The following is a 19,748-nucleotide window of genomic DNA, read 5'->3' as shown; positions in this document are numbered from 1 at the left end:
GCGGATCGCGATCCGGATCCGGATCTTTTCAACTTTTTATATGGATCTTCAAATGTAGCCTTGAAAAAAAAACTTTTGAAACTTCCTTTTTTTTTCAAAAAAAAAAGTTTTTTTTTTCAAGAGAAACTTTTTTTTTCCAAAAAAACTTTCACTTTTCATGTGGATACTAATTGCCAGGGTTGAAATTAATTTTTTGAATTTATAATAGCATAATTTTGCTCCCACTCAGCATTGCAGCGTATCGTTTTCGTTTACTCATTTACACACCACTAACTCGACTAACTATTCTCTTGTCTTCTCTTCTCGCGGTCAGCTGGTTTTCTGCACAGCGGGGGGCCGCGGCGAAACAAAAAACTTCTAGAAATGTATCACTTGTAGAAATACTTAATTTACACTACATGTACTTTCTTTAGTTTTACAATTATGATATATACAGGAAGCCAGATGTTTTTGCTACTAAGCTGGGGCTTTTCATGTGGTACGCGAGCAGCTCTCCGTTGCATGCGATATATAGTAGTATAAGAATTTAATTTTGAGTTGCTAAAATATGCGAACAACACTTTTATTTCTTTCCGTACTAATTTCTTTGCACTCAGAAAGCTACTTTTGTCGATCTTGCTCCCTGCTGTCATTGTTATTAATACGATGCTGGTGTGCGAACTTAATGGTGTCTGTGACGAAACTATTATGTGTGCAATGTGAATGGTGTGTGTGACGAAAGACGGCTGTGGGACCTTCGTAAAGAGTTGGTCATGTTTTTGAATGAAAGGGGTCAAACTAGTACTCTGCTTGAAGGTACCAATCTATGTAACTTGGCTTTTCTTGCTGACTGTTTTACCCATCTAAATACTCTGAACTTGAAGCTCCAGGGCAAGGGGCACACTATCATTCAGCTGTGGTCAGCAGTGAAATCTTTCAAGCAACAGCTGTTGCTATTCGTTTCAGATATCACCAAAGACATGCTCCACTTTCCATGCTTGAAAGTGACTCTACAAGAAGTTAGCTGTGATAATGATTGGTCATGCTTTGTCGAATTTCTGGAAAATTTGGACACTGAGTTCTGTAACAAGTTCAAGGAATTTTATGAAATCAGTTCAGTTATAGAGCTAATTTCACATCCACTGTCTGCTGATGTTGATGGCACTTGGAAAACACAACTTTCCACTGAATATGCATTGCTGGTGTCTAAAATGCAGGTAGAACTTTGTAATCTTAAAGGAGATGAGATTTGTATCGCAGATCCAAATGTGTTTTGGTTATCACTTGTAACCTTGGAAAGGTACCCAGTTATAACCAGGCTGGCTAGAAGGATCCTTACTTGCTTCGCTTCTACGTACCTTTGTGAGTCGTTGTTTTCATCAATGAATTTTGTAAAAAACAAGCATAGAACGAGACTCACAAATGCTCATCTTCATGAGCTTATTATCAGTAAGTGACAGAAAGCCTCAATTCGACGCTATTGTGAGATCTAAACCAACTCATCATTTTTCTCACTGAAACAATCTTGCAGCTGTAGCACACTTCACTTTTGACTATTACAAAGTTATTAATATGTTGTAGGGTACATTTTCATGAATAAAGCACCATAAAAATTAAAGCATGTCCAATATATTTACTATTCATATTCAGTGGATCATCATGTTGTCAGGTTTGGTTGTGGTGGATCATGGCAGAAATCATTTGAACACCCCTGGTCTAGAGTATGTCCAGACTCTAGAGTCTAGACATAGGAACAGTTTTTGTGTTTTTTTTTGCTTTCTCTTACATAGAAGTGTTAGATAGAATTCTGGCTCCTGGCTTAACCCTATCTAAACCGGGTGAGCGACATTACTATTTTAACTATGTGTGGCCCGACACTCCAAACAAACATTCAATCGTTAATTACTCGAAAATTATACGTCGTAAACTGATCGGATTTTTACAGGTTAGTAGCAAAAACATCTGGCTTCCTTTATACAATATAATTTTAAAAATAAAAAAGTGTAAAATTAAATATTTCTACAAGTGATACAATTCTAGAAGTTCTTCTTTGTTACGCCGCGCTCCCGCTGTGCTTAATTTGCTGGAAAACCAGTTGACCGCGAGAAGAGAAAACAAGAGAATAATTAGTCGAGTTAGTGGTCCGTGAATGAGTAAACGAAAACGATACGCTTCAATGCGCTCATGGTGGCAACAGAGAGCAAAATGATGAAAATATAACAATATCTCAAAAATAACAAAATCAAACTTTATAAAACAAACATGGACAGATAGCTGAACATTGTTTAGGAAAAGTCACCAAATTTCAAGTTTCTACAGCAAACAGTGCAACTGTACGCCACGTTTAGCTGTGACTGTCTGCAGGGTCGTCCACACATAGTGTAGATAGGGTTCCCACGAACAAAGTCTATCAATCTTGTTGGTATGCTACCGAAACACACATGATGCAATACTACACACTTTCGACGCCTAATTTGGCTTGTTTGTTGAGCACATTTTTTTTAAAACTACGCGGGTTCAACTGAACGCAGTGCACAGGCGTTTGTTCAACATTTTCCTTCCTGCTGTGCAGCTTGAAGTTACAAGCCTTCACGCTTTTGCCGATTCCTATTATTTAACGAGAAGATCGTTAAAAGATGTTTGCGTTTCTTTACACCTATATAGCAAACTTCTTTATAGCATGAATCACTCTATATCAATGACAGTATAGACTTAGCAGTTATTGGATTAAAATGCTGTTATGAGCTGTTTTGACATGTATAGTGGACCATTGTAATACCTTTAACTGCTATATTAAGATCTAAAGCAGACTCTTTGCGCATGCGTTGTTGTTCAGCTGTTGAATGCGGGAAAACTTTTTAGTTAACGCTAAGTTCACATTTCAAACAAGTTCGCACACAGACCGGGTTTTGTGGGAAAACTGCACATAATAACTCTACCATTAGTGTACAATCATACACACTGAAGCTTTTTACGGAGCGGATCTTGTGAGGTGACACAATCTGTTAACTGCTCGGTACATACTCATAAACGTCATACTCTTGCGTACGTCATTAAATTCTACTGTACTGTTATTCAGAATAAATCTGATTCCGTAAGAACTCGTAGCTTAATAACTAAATTTGAAATCGTATAAATTAACCCTACATGTCATATTTTAGAGGTCAAACCGATATGTTTTATTGAGCCTAGAACTTCTTGCAATGGATGGGGAAAACAAACTCTCCAGTTTTGATACCTGACCCTATATATTAAATAAGTGTCAACAGAACCTAGCAATAAAGGTTAATGAACATTGAACAATGAATTTAAGATATAAAGGTAACTTACATAGCTGCGCTTCTACAAAGTCATCTGGAACAAATCTTTCTCAATCTATTTGTCTGACCATTGCAATTTTGCTTAATGCCATAACATTGAGCCCATCATTGTCATTGACCAAACATACGGTGTAGAATCATTTCAACATAACATCATAAAAATTTAGTAAACATCCGATTTCGTATGACACTGTATAATTGTTTGTTATTAATATTCGGCTTCCAAAAACTAGAAGCTATACGGAGCGAGATGGATGCCAACGTTTCGACTTTCGACCCCAAAACCTTTCGTGCCTTGTCGTTTGTAGTTTTGCATATACAGTACTGTAAATAACATACACTAGTTTGTGTACGTATTTTCAAAAACTGATAAAACTTAATTTTTGTGTAACTAACAATGACTGTAAATTCTGACGTCATCGTAATCAAGTTTAATAGCTGTCAGAGGCGAAGCCAAAAAGTCCAAGGACGAAACATTAAAAGACAAAACGCTATTTAAAAACGAAACAGTTACAGAACAAAACTTCTGTAAAACCTAGCAATAAGGATGCTCTACTCGGTTCACAAGAAGGTCAATGATCCAAAGCATATCGGTAAAAGCGTTGTAGTGGGTTTTAGTCGCAGTGAATGGTTGGTTTATCTGATTTGTCCAAACTGTACGGTACGAATTTTGGATAAGATAAAAATTTTCTTGATCTATCGCTCTGTTTACATTTGCATATCTTTGTGCGTCATCGAAAACCCATTACTGATTTTCTGATTAGGTAAAAATTCTAAGCGTTTGTTCTGCCATGTTTTAAATCGTTTACAATCTAATATGTATTAAATTCTTATCTTGAGGCTTACCGATTCTTCCAAAAATACTGTGGTTTAAATATTAACACACAAGGCAAATATAGTACGCACGGGTACTATATTAACATTTATATATATACTATATTGTATATATTTACATTATATAACATTTGACCTTGTAAATGTGAAACTGATTCTGACTATACCTTGCCCGAGTAGATTACAGCTTTCACATTCATGAACATTTTTATGTATCAAGATTTTCTGACCCACATTTTACTTCAACTGTGAATATTTTTTATTAAGTATTATATCATTATATTATATCAAGTAAGTATTTCATATTAACTGTAAATATTTTATATTCTATATTTATATTTTATATTATTTTTTATTTTATCATTGCTTTCTCTTTTCGATGTAAACTCGGTATTCTATGAAAGTTCAAAACAACTACAGTATGTATAATACCATTAAAAATACAACCATTACTATCGGCTCGAGATAAACACGGCGTACTGGCAAAAAAAATTGTTGTGTTGTTTAAAACAATTTAGAATAGTCACGCATATAAGTGCGTCTTTTTATTTAAAACAATGAATCGAAACAACCGATACCAGGGAAAAGCCTTTGAAGTAAAAAATGGGATTTCGAATCGGAGCAAATATTTGATTTCTTATATTTTGGGAATCTGCCGAAGAGATTTCCCTTTACGGCGTGTAGACACCCGGGTGTGTTTAGTTTGAAAATATTTACCTAAATTGCTTGGTGTCTATCATTGGAAAGAGTTCCGAATTTTTTACTGTGGGTACAGGTCGCATGCCCTTACAAATCTGATTTCAGTACTCTTTATATTACGAGCTGAAGATTTGGTGTTATTTGAGGGTTTTCTTCTCGGGCACTGATTGTTGGTGTTGTTCAATGTAAGGTCGGTGTCTAGTAAAGTGAGAGTTATTAATTGTTGGGAATTACTACTCATACGTAGAACAATTATACAAGAGCCAGAGACAAGCAAAGACATTTATTTCGATATACAACGATTAGGGTATTGTATTGAACGATTAGAGGTTTACAACTATAGGCTACTTTATAGTTAATATTTTACGAGGAAAAAACTGGACCGTCAAACTGGCGATAGACTACAGATAATGACAGTATCAGGTGTTTAGAAAAAAACAGACGAAGCAACTGGATGTCGACTTATTAATTTGAGTCTCTATATCATTTTTTGTTTGTTTGTAGGCCTAAATTTTAATCGTTTAACTTACACCTAAACGTTTTAATATACCTAGGAAATTAAGTCTTGCGAGCTAATTTGAAACGAAGGCGATGACTTACGATGCACACAGGTAAATACGTTGAATTACCGTACAATTGCATAAGATGAACCACCCATGATTATGTAATTAATATTTCGGTAATGCAGCTCATATACAAATATCTTTGGGCTACACTACTATAGGTCTTTTTTGGCTCCGTGGCGCAGCGGTTAGAGATTTGTAAAAATGCGACCAGGGTTCGATTCCCACTTGTGCTACCTTGTTGGTGCTACCCTTGCGCAAAGTATAAGCGACACTTGATTAGGTTGTACTTGTGTTCATTGGTGACTATATAGTGAACCCAGTCACTTGCCACTTTTTAGCAATTTTGTTACAGACAAGCGAGTTATCATAAAGTGGTTATAAATTGTTAGCAATGAAATTTTACGACGAAAAATAATGCTTTTTTTCAGCAACTTTTCGCTCCCAATGGAAGCTGGCCTTTTTCTCACCTGTAGCACATTGATTCCACTGGCACTTTTCGGGTTTTTCGCCAACGCCATTACCACGTTCGTAGTGATTAGATCATCCAAACTCAGGTAATTGTTTTGGTGTCGTCACTTGAACGTCACTAACAAATTATTACCGGAAAATACGTCATCTTTTTGGAGAGTATAGAGTCGTATGGTTTTCATATCTCGAGCCTATTTATAAACTCAAGGAATATAAAAGAAAGCTTTTTTGATGTGCAGGTCGACTTTCAACTGCCTGATAGCCAGCTTGTGTGTTTCTGATTTGATATCAGCAATCATCAGCCCTTTGAATATTTACCGACGAACCTGGGGCTACTATAATTGGGAATGGTCAGATTTTTTGTGCAAGGTAAACAAAATAGCAACTAAAATTTTTCGTAGAGTAAAAGTTAAAAGAAAAATCCTTGGCTTTTGAATTTTGGTAAATCGTCGTTTTTCAGATGTTCTGGTCAATCGACACTTGGACTTCTTACGCCACGTCCGTTCACATCTTCTGCTTCGCCGCTCTTCGTTTTATCTCCGTACAGTGGCCTATTATCTATAGACGGAACAAATACTCCCGCGCTTGTGTAAGTTTTTCTTCCTTGAGATTTATGCTACTACAATTTTTCACTCGGGTAAAATAACTGTAATTTTAGCTTATAAAGTGTTACTGGCAAGTTTATTTCCAATGGTGATTATCCAACGTGTACTTATACGATGTGGGTTTTATTTACTGTATTTATGTGATGTCATTTTTATAGTTTTTGTTTTTTGTAAATTATTTTTAAGACACTGTTAATTAAATGATAACTTAAATTCTGAGCAAACCGAGACATACCGAAAGTTAAAGGCGCATTAAAATGACTGATCACCGCGTATTGCATAATACCGAAAAGATACGACCAAAAATAGAAAGAAAAGAATGACGGCACAAAAGAGAATATATTGGATGCGGATAAGGAAGATTAGGAAAGAAAATTTCCCCAAAATTGTACAGTAACAACTATAGTAAATAGAGCTTTGACTACCGTAAATACTAAATGGGGCAGAAACGTCATCACCTTCTTTTCAAGACCTTTTGTTGTGGCAAAAAATTGTTTACCTTACTCAAAAGCGCCATATGGATTCCAAGGGCCCTATAACTGGACGGAATGTAAGCCTATTTCAAAGCCTTTCGGGTCAAAAATAGCAATCTCACGATTGAAAAATCATGCAATTGTTCTTTGCTGTTAATGTGATTGCGTGGTGGGCAATGGTACGGCATCAATATGAATTCAATCTCGGATTGAGAAAAATGTTTGCATGACATAAATTCAGAAGTTTCGATATATTAAATTGCGAAAGAAATGAAGGGGAAAGAAACAACCAATCCATTTGCATATACAAGCAGCAGACATATTGTTTTACTCTGAAAACATTCTCAATGGTAGCGCAAACTGTTTTTATGTGATAAAAAACCCAGACATATTCAATTAGAATGGTTACAGTAGGTACTGCCCTTCTATATACTTTGTCCGATACAACTTGTCTGCAGGAAATTTAATAAATGTTGAAAACTAAGGGTAAGCCTAAAACTTAAGATTAAGTTGTTTCTACACTTTATCCATCATTAACTTACATTCAGATCTACATAAGCGTCATGTGGGCGGTGAGCTTTGTTGCTGGTTTCATACCATCCTGCATTTGGTTCAAAGCAAGGCCGAGACCTCCTTTGCCTCTGGAAAAAGGTCCTTCCTGTCACTTGAATACTAAATGGTATATTTCTATATTTTCAATTGTCACCTTTTCGTTTTTACTCGTGTTACTTTTTGGTTTTTTCCTCGTTAGGAACAATGCTTTCTGAAGCTATAACTGTCGGCTGTCTACTGATCAAATGCCCAGCTAGTCATTTTGATATTTTCATTGTTTTTACTTTATAAGTAATTACAAATAAAAGTATGTTGAATCAAACAGAGTGCAAGCAAGTGTTCTTAACATAAGCATCTGGAATATATTCTTATACTTTGAATTAGGCCTAAATTATAAGAACGCAGTTGGTATACTGTTTGATGTAATTTGCAGGAAAGACGAATTCAACATATATACGTGGGTGGTGTACAGCATTTTCTTTTACCTGGCAATGATTTTGATTATTGTCTTGTCAATTATGACAATCGTCAAAGTCAAACTGAGTGGAAAGGCTACGAAAGAAATAAGACGTGAGTATAGTCTAAATGGATACTTATAGCATATTGCCCTAGGTGATGTTCATTGTTCATATTATATTTAAGAGTGGCTTTAACGTAACAGTTATTACGCCTATACGATGTAACTGCCTATACTATAGGCCTAGGGCATAGCCAGTAGCCTGTAGGCCCTACAGGCTACATACGAGCCGTCATGCTTGACTGTTTTGACAGCAACAATTCAAAAGTAGTCTGTTTGAATGTCATTACTTAGTTAATCAAAGTACATGTTGTTAAATGATTACTTAAGGCCAGCGCAAAGTTACTGTAGTTGTATTGGTTCCCTACAGTTACTTATTTGCTGTTCAAGTGATTCATCCATAAAATCACTTGCTACTTGTTACTATTGCTATTATTATTGTTATTATTATTATTGTTACTGTTGCTGCTGTTACTATTTACTGACTATCACTATTTTGTGTTGAACAATGCGTTGTCTTTTTTGTCAAATAGATATTCATTGAAGCATTTTAACGTTTTGCTTTATACTTTAGAACGGGGCAACGAAAACGACAGGAATAATGCGCGGAGAGAAAAGAAAATAATCCTTCAGTTGAGCTTGATAGTCAGCTCTTTTCTGCTCGGTTACATCCCTAGAGGAAGTAAGAATATAGTCACAGTACAGAGCTTTCTAGATTTTCATTTTTTTCGTGTACACCAGCACCCAGTAATTTTTTTAATTTTGCTCATAGCTACATATTTTAATTGTAGCTGTTGTCCGCTCTTAGGTAAATTTTTTTCTAACTTACTTGCCATTCAAATCTTTTTATGTGTGCAGTTTTCCACAACACAAGCATTCCGCCAGGACCAGATATTTATGGCAACTGGTGGTTTGAATTCGTTACGTATTTGCTTTTGAGAATCAGCGAATGTCTTGACCCCATTTTCTACAATCTCGGATCCAGGTAATTTTCTTTTCCCAGTATAACAATATCAAACGATAAATTATAAACCACGGTTGTAATCGACAACCCAATTTTATAGCACTAAAGATACTAAAATAGGCTACGATAAGAGTCTAAGGCAGGGGCGGGCAACTTCTTCAGTCGGCGGGCCTGATATGAGAAAATGAAGTTCTTGGCGGGCCGGATTCCTGAATAGATTGGAACGCAGCTTTGTCTTATTAATGTTCATGGTCGAAAATGTTTGCTCACAAATGTATCTAGACCCGAATAGAACAAGTAGATTCATGGCCATCTTTCTCAGGTTGGCAAACTTGGACTTATTCAGTGACGCAATACAGGGATTGCGGCAGAATGTGGCCGCAGGTCACATTATCATGTAAGACCGGAAACTGTCTGCGGGCCACTCAAAATCCCGTCGCGGGCCGTATGTTGCCCGCCCCTGGTCTAAGGGTATTACTTTGCTATATAAGGAGCTACAGTAGGCTACTGTATACATAGGTTATGTGCAATAAAAGTAGGTTATATGTAGTTCAACAAGAATGTGCCCAAGTAAGGTTTAACAAGTAGCAAATATACTCTGACTTTTTTCCCTGACTCATCTGTTACCGACAGATAGAATTCAAGGCAAGTTTGTTCTTCCCACTTTATGGTTAACCACATAAACATAACTCCTATTTCTATTGGAAAAAATACATGAGAATATGAGAAACTGCTCCTATGATGTTGATGTATTACATATAGTGCGCACATAACTAATAGTCTCCAAATCAATCACAACGAGAATTAACTCACTAAATCAGAGTGCAAGCTATACAACACAAGAAGTTCGGGTTGTAGGCCTATATCACGACAAAATTAAGTGTTTCTGTGCTAACCGGCAAGCGACAGTTGTAATACTAAATCTATCCACATGCACAGCGTGGTCCAACTTCTTTTCATCGCGGGCCAAAATCAGAAAATTTTTTTCTCTTGCGGGCCAATGTTTTTAAATTAGAACTGAAGAAATGTGAAATTAGAACTGAAAAACAATGTGACATTGATATTAGAACTGAAATTAGAACTGAAAAAAGTTTTCATTTTTTATTAAAGCTGAAATTAGAATAGTTCAAAATTTAGCTATTAAATGCTGATCAATGTGACATCTGCGGTCCAGGTTCTTCCTCGACAATAGCGACTATCAAAGCTGACTATCAGTTCGCGGGCCAAAAAATCGGTGCTCGCGGGCCAACTTTGGCCCGCGGGCTTGCAGTTGGACCACGCTGCACATGCATATAAGCGAAATGAAGTTGCTTATAGGCAGACGTGGGCAGTTGGTACTTTGAAAGTACCGTCGGTGACGGTACCGGTACTTGGCAAAAAATGTACTGACGATTCCGATATTCGGTACTATTTTAAAAAAGGAGTTCAGTACTTTGTCGATACCGGTACTTTTTGTGTAAAAGATGCTGCTGCAAATGCAATGTTTTCCGCTATTATGCTCCCGGTAAAGGTTACTCCAGGTTAAAACATACGTAACATTAATCGCTTGCAATTTTACTTGACATTTCTAGATTAAAAAAGATCAGCATAAGCTAAAATTAATATTAAGGATTAATTAACATATATTTTTGAAAACATACTTGTCAAAATTTTGAAATTATCACGTGAAAAGTACCAAGTACAGGGACCGACTGAAATTTCTTGAAAAAAGTAATTCGGTACAGAGATTCGGTATTTTTTTTCAAAAGTACTGACGGTACTGGTATCGGTACTGAAAAAGTACCGCGGTACAGTAATTCGGTACTATAGTACCGCGGTACAGTAATTCGGTACTGTAGTACCGCGGTACAGCCCACCTATGCCTGTAGGTGTAACTAGCAGATTGTTTTCAATTGCTCGTATAAAAGACCTGATAAACATTCAGATGTAAACTACAAGGTCAAGCTGAGAATGCCTGTACAGAACAATATTGTCATAATGATAACCGTCGCGTCATAAAGGAAAACAAAAGTTTTGAACACTCCTGTTCTTACAGAAAAATTCGTCTAGAAACGACCGCCTTGCTCAAAGGAATTTGGCTAAAGGTTTGTGCACTGAAGAAACGCATTGTTTCAAGCACGGGGCATGCACAAAATTCTGTGTAAAATATTTCATTGTGTTGTATAACTTATATACTATTACTATTGTTGTATTTAATTTACTATTGTTGTATTATTACTATTGTTGTATTAATTTGACTCAAGAGATGTTTCATTCTTCTAACGCTCTTTTTCATCGATATTGATGTACTTTTGCTTTTTTATGCGTTTCGTTAGGGATCGCGGAACTGGTACAGGCTACAGTTTTGCACAGATTTCGAAAAATTAAATATTGTCAATAAACCAATATTTCTAAATTAAAACGGTTTATGCAAGCGAAATGCAACAGTACAAAGATAATTAAAAATACAAATTGGTAATAAATTGATTAAGATTTGAAATAGCAAAGGGAGTTCGCAAATATTCTCCCAGTCAATAAATCATTGTTAAGTTTACTCGATCAATCAAAGAATTTCTTTGAAAATTAAGCATTGCATTTTATTCACAATACCAGACGAAATCCTAATTTTTCTAAATAAAAATTGAACTTGATTTAAACTTTTGCTTTCAAAAGTGTAATGTAGGCCTATAAGGAAATTAGAAAGAGATAAATTGTGATTGTGGTAAATCGTTCCCAATGCCTTGGTGCCGACAGGTAAAGCAAACACTTTACTTGGGTCGCAAAATTTCTTCACACTTCCCACCATCGGTTTTTATTTCATTTACCAAGAAACGGTATTGTAAATACTAAATCGTAAATCATCCATGCTATCACCGTGGTGGATTTATAAGTTCAACAAATCTTATTAAACAAAATAACAACTGGTTACTTGGCGGTGCTGCAATGTTTCTAAAACGGACTATACGATACGGGTGGAGTCGACGATCGTATTTCGCCCGGTCCATTCACCAACACCATGGCCTTAACTTGACCCTTGAGCAATGTCTAGGTATGAAAAACTTTCGTACAGTGTGAATCTAGCAGGAGAAATGTAGTCCCAAAACGATAATCTGAAATTTATTCTCATAAAACAATATGCTGAACGAAAAGTAATAAACAATAACGAGCGACATAACGTAATATGTGTGCATACAAAATATGGTTACAAAAGTTTGTGAAATTGATTGGGATAACAACGGAAAATCAAGCAAAGAAAAATTCGTTTTTGGTATCAAACGTGTGAGAGAAAAAAAGAAAAAAGCATGCGCGGAGAGAGAAAAAAGAAACGACTACAAAACATGCAACAGCATGTGTACAGTGTGGGGAGAATAAATTAGGCCAACATTGCTGTGGCACAACGTCGCGTGATAGTTGAAAATACAACACAATAAATAGTACAATAATTAGAAAACAATTAAACTTCAATTATGAATGGGTTAAGCGCCAGTATGTATGTATACTTCACCCTGAAAGATCAAAACTGTCTACTTTAAAACTAAACGTTAATGCCTCATTCAAACAACAAGAAATCCCATGCAACGAAAACAGTGGTTAAAAGACATGTAAAACACGACGTTACTGTATCTGCTTTCCAAGTGAAGTTGTATAAAAGTAAAATCCAATGTTAGCCCGCTTAAGCACTTATGGTCTTTGATTGAAAAATAACTGAAATTGCAATCATGTTTGTAGACGCTTTTCTACAGGTGAAAACAGTGCATGAAGCGCAAAACAATCAAATAACAGAAAACTAGTCGGAATTTTGATGTCTAGTATGTAACGTCAATCAAACAGGAAGGGTCGTTAAGAAAAAGAACCTTGCTCTAACTGTGACGTCAGTCTCTACAAGGAAATTTAGTATTTCCAATTCGACGAAACCGGGTTTAATTTAACGCGACCTGACTCAAAAGTGAAAAGGAATCTTTGGTCATTTCATCAACCTATTCGGTAGAAGCGATCAAAGCAGGAAATACCGAACACGAAAAGGAACGATAAAGCAGAAGACAGCATCAGCACAGTAATTACAAATTGAAAATTTTCCTTGATGCTAAGTTTGCTCATTTCTGATTCACTGAAAACGATTTACTCCCACACAAAAAAGAGAAAACACAAGTTCAAATTGAAATGTGGACACAACATAGGGTCGCTCCAAAGAACATTCCTGCAACTAAAGGTTCAATTGATCCCAAGTGCGCGAGGAATTAACTGGTGTCTTGAGTCCTCGGCCAGATTCGACTGAAGAAGATTTGATTTTTGATTTTCTTATTGGCATCATGAGCAAGATGGAAGATCTGGGGAGTTGAGCGCATCCTCTGGCAGCAGGATTTCTTCCTCGTGGATCATGAAGCGAGAAACGCATCCCACAAACGAGTTGAAGAAGGATTTGTACAACCCAATTCCCCGCGGCTGATAATCGATTCCTCCTGATGACATAGAAAGATAAAAGTTGAACAATTTGTCATCCGAGATTAAAAACAAAAGCTACAAAAAATAGTCCAGTTTTACTTGGGCCTAATTAATTCAAAAACTAGTTAATGTAAAGAGGTAAAGCACGATAAAACTCACCAAGCCAGAGAAAGCCGTCTGTGTTTAATTTTCTTGTTTTACCTGGCGAGGTCACGTGTTGGACGAGACCGTTGTTTACTTGAAGAGTGGCTTCTTTGTCAATCCTGTAAAAGTATGACATTTTTTGTGTTTATCGCTAAAAGGCAACAAAATAACTTCGACTGAAATGATTAAGTAGTGTCGTTTTAATGACTTCCAAACACGACATAAATAAGTAGAGTGGTTACGTTACAATTAAAATCACCAGCACCAATTACGCCGGTTGACACTGAAGCTAAACAAATACGCCTGCAATTACCTCTCTACATTAATGGTAGTCCACTCTCCGTTATCTATTCTATCGTCTGAAATCACGTGGGCAGGACCGGAGCCCAGGTCATAGCGCAAATGGACTTTTCCGTCGGTGACGGCCAGTGCCAGGTAATCTCCTGACATTCTGTCAGTTCTTCTTGCCTTCCCCGCCATCAACAGCAAACCATGAGGCCGCTTGGTCCTTATGCGGATCTGATACGCATTGTGGCGTAATGAACGCGAGCTGCAGATAAAATAGACACGAAAAATAAATATGGGGATTTTGACGTCATTTTCATGATATATTTGCAGAATTAAGCATCGATTGATATTACAGCACAACTCAAACTAAATGATCAGTCTCTGAATATACAAATCTGCTTTCATTTTGCTCATTGAAACAATTTGGCACACCATACGTAATTCAACAACGCAAGGGTTACGGATGGTTTAAGGAATGATGAAAGTGAAAAACTGTTTTCGATAACAGACGAAAGAGATGTTACAAATAAATAGTACAATGTGTTCAAGAAACTGTTTGCCAAAGCTTATGAGTTAACGCTGTGATGTTGGGAAATAACAACATCGTATTTTGCTAAATCAAGATATTACGGCCAGGATTACATTGGGGGGTATGAGCCGATAAAATGAAACACTTCCAGTAGAAAAAGTTTCAGACGGACGCGATGAATTCATGCAATGAAGTGAGCTGCTTATGACCACGCATGACACGATTTAAATTAATGATGAAAGGTTGAAATGACATGAGAGGGGCTGGACAAATGACATCATACAAATTTACCGCTTTACCAACTAAACAAAACGTTTCCATACTTACTTTGAAGCAAAGAAGCTGAAAAGACGAATAAAGAGAATACTATCACAGAGGAAACGCTTTTGGTGAAACTTAAAGACGACGCCTCACAAGAAGAAATGTTATTCTATCAAATCTAATCATATTAAAACAGTCGCGTTGGAAATGAAAAAATGTCCACATGTGTACTCACTCGGGTATTTCGTTCTCCTGACTGTCCAAAGAAATGCGACAAAAGAGACTTATTTAAACAAACACAAACATCACTCAAGCAGTAAAAAATTATTAATAATTTAGCGACGACATTAGAGCTAGTTTCAAGCGACTTACATAGACTTGACGTAGTTGTTGTACATGGCCTTGGCTTTGCCGTCAAAATAGACGCCGGATTCCGATTGGTCTCGTAAGACTTGATCAGACAGAAGATCGATTGATTCTGCCAGAAAAAACAGAATACCATTAAAACATACGGTAATAAAAAAAATACTACGATCTACTTTGGTAAATAAAGTAGGTGACGCGCACAGTGTGTTTGCCTATAGTATATTATTCATTAAATTATTACATCAGTTCTCGGTCAAAACCTGACAAAAATGGTATAAAACGACAGGCTACGTTCAAACAAAGCAGTGCCTCGACACAAATAAGTTCCGAACCTTCTTCGCAACTTTCTCCCACATGGCCCGGGGCGCATGCGCACGAGTATTCGGCCCTGTTTGGCAAGCATGCTCCACCATTCAAACACGGGTTGTGGTAGCACGCGTGTCCGTTGAACGGTTGCACGTTATACGAAGTGTTGGTGAGATTATCGACGAAGAGTGGGATATTCATACCGTTGACTGTAAACTGGACACGTAAAAAACGCATAGTTAAAAAACAATAATATAATTCCAATCATAACAGTGGAACGTGTTATGTAACGGTTGTGTATATGTAGGCTTATTGGCTTCTGCAACGATTAAAATTTAACCGTTATCAATCACTGCACCTTCTGCAAAGCACCATCCAATCCATTCCTGATTCCATAGGAACGCAGCATTTTGTTGTACTGCGGGACTCCCCCCAAATAAAGAGGCAACTTGACATTCAAATGAAAATTTTCTCCCTGTAAATGATTATTGTACCAGGTGAGTTTACAATTTAAAAACGTAAAAATCCTTTACGGCCACGGCCATTTACAGTGACATCGCGTACGCTGCAAGCATCTGCTGGGATAGCTGATAGTCGTTCATTAACGAAGTCCTGTGAATTTACAATAACAAATAGAACAAATGGCCAAGCAACATAAAGCACACAACGTTGATAAAAACGATGACCATCAACTATACATACCCTGTGCGTTAAGAGCCAAGCATGCTAAACGTAAAAGTAGCACAGTAAGAACAATATGCAGGTTTTATCAACAACGGTATCACCGAGAATTAATTTACAGGATAGGGTGATGCGCTGTTCGTGATATCACGATACCAAATATACGACATATCACAAATTTATCAAACCTTGTTTCGAACTGCGGGAATCGCTTTCTACGCAAGCAAAAAATAAAAAACGAAACACGAAGTCAACTTCAAGTAAAGGCAAGAAAAAGGCACAGGTTTAGGCTTTGACTAACCGGAGATCTTCCTCGTTCGGGGACTCCCCCGTCGACAGACATCTCTCCTCGCGTCATGTCACGAGACACCCTCGCCAGATGCCAGTCGCCAAGCGTCACTGGGCTCGTACTTCTGCGAATGCAGACAGAAATAGCGAATTAATTAAAAGTAAGACATTTACAGACGCCTGTAAAACCAACTAAATCATAAACGATACAGATGCTGGTCTTATATATGCAGAGGAGGTGATTAAGGGAAAAGGCCTATACCTGATCGTTGCTATGCCCTGTCCTAAGTTATACAGAAATTCTAAATGACCATCTCGCAGATTAAGTGCAACAAAATCCCCTTTGCCTGATTTCTTCTGTCCATTGTAGAATATTAGGCCTGAACAAGCAGACATTATATCGATTTACCATTAAAAAGGTAAATATATACTGTTACAACAATATAGCAAAGCTTCCAAGTTTATATTCACCATCCGGTTGTCTGCAATAGAATAAAACTTCAATTTCCATCCTGCTCTTCACAGTGGATCCCAGAGATTCGCGCTGGATGTAGGAATCCCCAACAAATGAAGGCATATAGGCGGGACTATGAGTAACTGCAGGATCGGTAAAGGACGGTGTTAACTCATTCATACACATCCGAGGATTTTATCTTGTCAGCGAAAACTTACCGGTGCTGCAGAGAGAGTCTGATCTACCGGGCGGACAGATACAGTTGAAACCATCTTGGTCCGTAGCTGACGAGCAGTTTGCTGAAGGGTGACATGGATTGGATGCGCATGGATCGATCTTCTTCTCCATGACTTCTCTTTCGCAACGAGCTCCTATGATGGAAGTTGAGTTAAGTGAATACCATTAATCTTGACGATAAATTATTCATTGGGACTAACATGTTGGTAATTATAACAAGTAACCAACGTGTATAATCTTGTTAATGATTAAATCAGTGAAAGCTCGTTAACTAGACTTTGATAAATCTAAACTTTCAAAAAGTCAAAGCAGCTTTTCCAGCCCCACCATCAAAATGCATGTAAACAGTTATAGATAACTATAAGCTGTCTAACAAAAAATTTTCGTAACTCTTATAGTGTTTTCGTGGTTCCACACATAGAGTATAAATAAAAGTTTACATAAAGAGACACGCAACAGTAGAAACAAATACAATAAACCAACTACTCTATCACCAATTCACGTTTTAAGGTTATCTGCAGTTAATTTGATCAACTTCAGATAACTCCAAATATATTGATCAATCCTTAAACTGTGAGTTAGTTAGTTTCCACAGTATTTATAACTATTAGTTACATTTGAACTAACTATTGTTTACCTTCAAATTTGTCTTTGCATTGACATTTGTTGGTGAATCTATCTCCCTGCCTCGTAATAAAGCAATCTGCTGAGTTGTTACACGGATTCGGGAAACACGGTGACCAACTACATTCTGCGATCCTGTTACAGTGTTATAGCATGTCAAACAATTAAAAATAGTCTGCTCCATACGTTAAATGATAGTTTTGTATAATAAGCGAGTCGTTTCGTATAACTAAGATTGAAGTCGTACAGACCTTCCTCAGTCCGAGGATAAAGATTATATCATATCATAGCAACTCATTAATCATTTGCCAACAACTTCGATGGGAAACAAATTAATCAATTGATTTAAAGAAATGTTCTTAATGCATTTAACCTATCTTTGAGACAACAACTAATGTAATAATGACGACTCTCAAAAAGAGTTTGCATGGCTAAAAATGTTACATTTCGCCAACTTTGCTCAAAGTATACAAGTCATATCTAACCTGCTAGAACCTATGCAATTGCTGGGCGTTGGTGCACCAAGAAGTTTGTCTTCATCGACAGCAAGAGAACGGATACAACCTGTGAGGCCTTTGTTAACACCAGCCTGGTCTCTAATTCTAAAAAGAAACACAACGTGAGCGGTGATATGTGACAAAGTAACTACAACATAAAAGTTCGTTTAAGTTTGATTGATTAATTATAATTATCGAGAAATATAAGTAGCCCTGGCCTTTGCCTTTCTGCATGCACGTCCCAACATACCTTTCCTCCATGTTGAAAGTATAGCCTCCAACGTAAACGGTGATGTGAAGGTTGAGGCCAGCGGTTCTACCTGGAGCAGTACCTTGAACTCCACTGTCATCATCAAGCTATGAGAGAAAATAACGATAAGCAAATGCATCAAAACCTGCCGTTCTGGGCTTTAACACTGCTTAATTAGGAAAAAGTTGTAGCGTGTAAGAGTGGTAGTTGGTGCAACCATAAACAAATGGAAAAAGAACAACAACATAATGATTCTGTACCATCAGCATCCCGTCTCTTCTGTTCCTCCTCGCAACGATCTTGTGCCAACCACCATCATCCACTGGTCTCCTACTCCTGAGACGTAGTGGACCTGAACCGGTGTCGAACCTGGAAAATAATTTAGTTGAACCACACGTTTAAGTATGCAATAAAGCTTAAGTGTTATAGTCTATGCCAGGACGTACCAATGCCACTATTGGTAGTACACGACTGAGCTGTTAACACGAGTCAAGTTACTTGTGTCTTTACCTGAACTCGACATAACCTTGCTTCACTGCCAATGAGATGAAGTCTCGATTCAGCTCTCTTTGTGCCGAGAAAAACAATAGACCCTCAGCGTCGAATGTCCTGAACGACATTGTTATTGTGATTGCACTGAACACGCTACTCGGAAGTTTTTCAAATTCCAAGTATGATGCGCCTCCAAACTGTGGGGTGGACCATTCGAGATCTAATTTGAATCAACAATGTCGCTTTGAGTTATGATACTCTTTCTGGTGTATAACAGAGAAAACGTTTAAGCAAATGGTAAAGTAAGCTGCCTAATTAAATATCAAGGGCATTCTATCTAATATTAGGAATTCACTTTTATAAGCTAAAACATACACCAAACATATCAAACTAAGAAATATTGTAAGATAACCGAATTAAACGACAGAAAGAATTTCCAACAAAGAAATTTGTGTAAGTTTATCACTTCTCACCTTCTTCATATTCACGTGGGGTGTCATGGACGGGGGGTGTCATTTCCATTCCAAAATGAGAACTGTCCCCTATAAATGACAATATACTTAAAACAAAACTAAGAAACACTAACAATAAGTACCAGTAGGTGTTATTAACTCTGGCACGAAATTCTGTGCTTAACATGCAAAAATACAAGCCAATGTGCTAGTTAGTTCAACATGGTTCACACACATGTTAGTCTTGTAGCTCTTAATGTCAAAAAAGCCAAGTCCATGTTACACTTATGCATTATATTCCAAAACATTTGACAACTAATGGCAACAAGCACAAAGAAAAAAATTTGAATATGACGCTAGAATGAATTTAAACAGTGAATAGAAAGACGTGGGTGGTGACAATTAACAACAGGAATGACAATAATAGGTGATAAACTGATAACCAGTGTTTGTAACAGGATAATATTTGTGGTAAAATCT

At 37.0% G+C, this 19,748-nt stretch overlaps 2 protein-coding genes across 5 annotated transcripts in view; one reads left to right on the top strand and one right to left on the bottom strand.

The window, feature by feature from the left end:
• Positions 1–5,334: 5,334 nt before the first annotated feature.
• Positions 5,335–11,362, top strand: LOC143460211 (growth hormone secretagogue receptor type 1-like). The gene is made up of 9 exons (XM_076957641.1): positions 5,335–5,443; positions 5,827–5,952; positions 6,106–6,235; positions 6,327–6,455; positions 7,493–7,623; positions 7,930–8,066; positions 8,588–8,695; positions 8,872–8,998; positions 11,013–11,362. The coding sequence occupies exons 1-9, from the start codon at positions 5,424–5,426 to the stop codon at positions 11,119–11,121; spliced, it is 1,017 nt and encodes a 338-aa protein (XP_076813756.1). The 5' UTR covers positions 5,335–5,423; the 3' UTR covers positions 11,122–11,362.
• A 695-nt stretch (positions 11,363–12,057) lies between these two features.
• The window catches only part of LOC143460593 (agrin-like), a 42,361-nt gene continuing 34,670 nt past the window's right edge, over positions 12,058–19,748 (bottom strand). For all 4 annotated transcript variants that reach the window (XM_076958173.1, XM_076958174.1, XM_076958176.1 and 1 more), the window contains 16 exons: positions 19,290–19,358; positions 18,835–19,036; positions 18,585–18,693; positions 18,325–18,431; positions 18,063–18,179; positions 17,591–17,712; positions 16,935–17,087; positions 16,734–16,859; positions 16,525–16,642; positions 16,276–16,387; positions 15,652–15,768; positions 15,320–15,509; positions 14,994–15,099; positions 13,857–14,093; positions 13,559–13,662; positions 12,058–13,416 (listed from right to left, as the gene is read on the bottom strand). In XM_076958173.1, coding sequence (XP_076814288.1) covers positions 13,265–13,416; positions 13,559–13,662; positions 13,857–14,093; positions 14,994–15,099; positions 15,320–15,509; positions 15,652–15,768; positions 16,276–16,387; positions 16,525–16,642; positions 16,734–16,859; positions 16,935–17,087; positions 17,591–17,712; positions 18,063–18,179; positions 18,325–18,431; positions 18,585–18,693; positions 18,835–19,036; positions 19,290–19,358 — 2,141 coding nt within the window. In that variant the 3' untranslated portion in view covers positions 12,058–13,264. The remainder of the gene's footprint in view (positions 13,417–13,558; positions 13,663–13,856; positions 14,094–14,993; positions 15,100–15,319; positions 15,510–15,651; positions 15,769–16,275; positions 16,388–16,524; positions 16,643–16,733; positions 16,860–16,934; positions 17,088–17,590; positions 17,713–18,062; positions 18,180–18,324; positions 18,432–18,584; positions 18,694–18,834; positions 19,037–19,289; positions 19,359–19,748) is intronic.

The sequence above is a fragment of the Clavelina lepadiformis genome, chromosome 5, assembly GCF_947623445.1.
Source record: "Clavelina lepadiformis chromosome 5, kaClaLepa1.1, whole genome shotgun sequence".
Lineage (NCBI taxonomy): Eukaryota > Metazoa > Chordata > Ascidiacea > Aplousobranchia > Clavelinidae > Clavelina > Clavelina lepadiformis.
The sequence above is the reverse complement of the archived record's forward strand: the minus strand, read 5'-3'. Positions and strand labels throughout refer to the sequence as shown.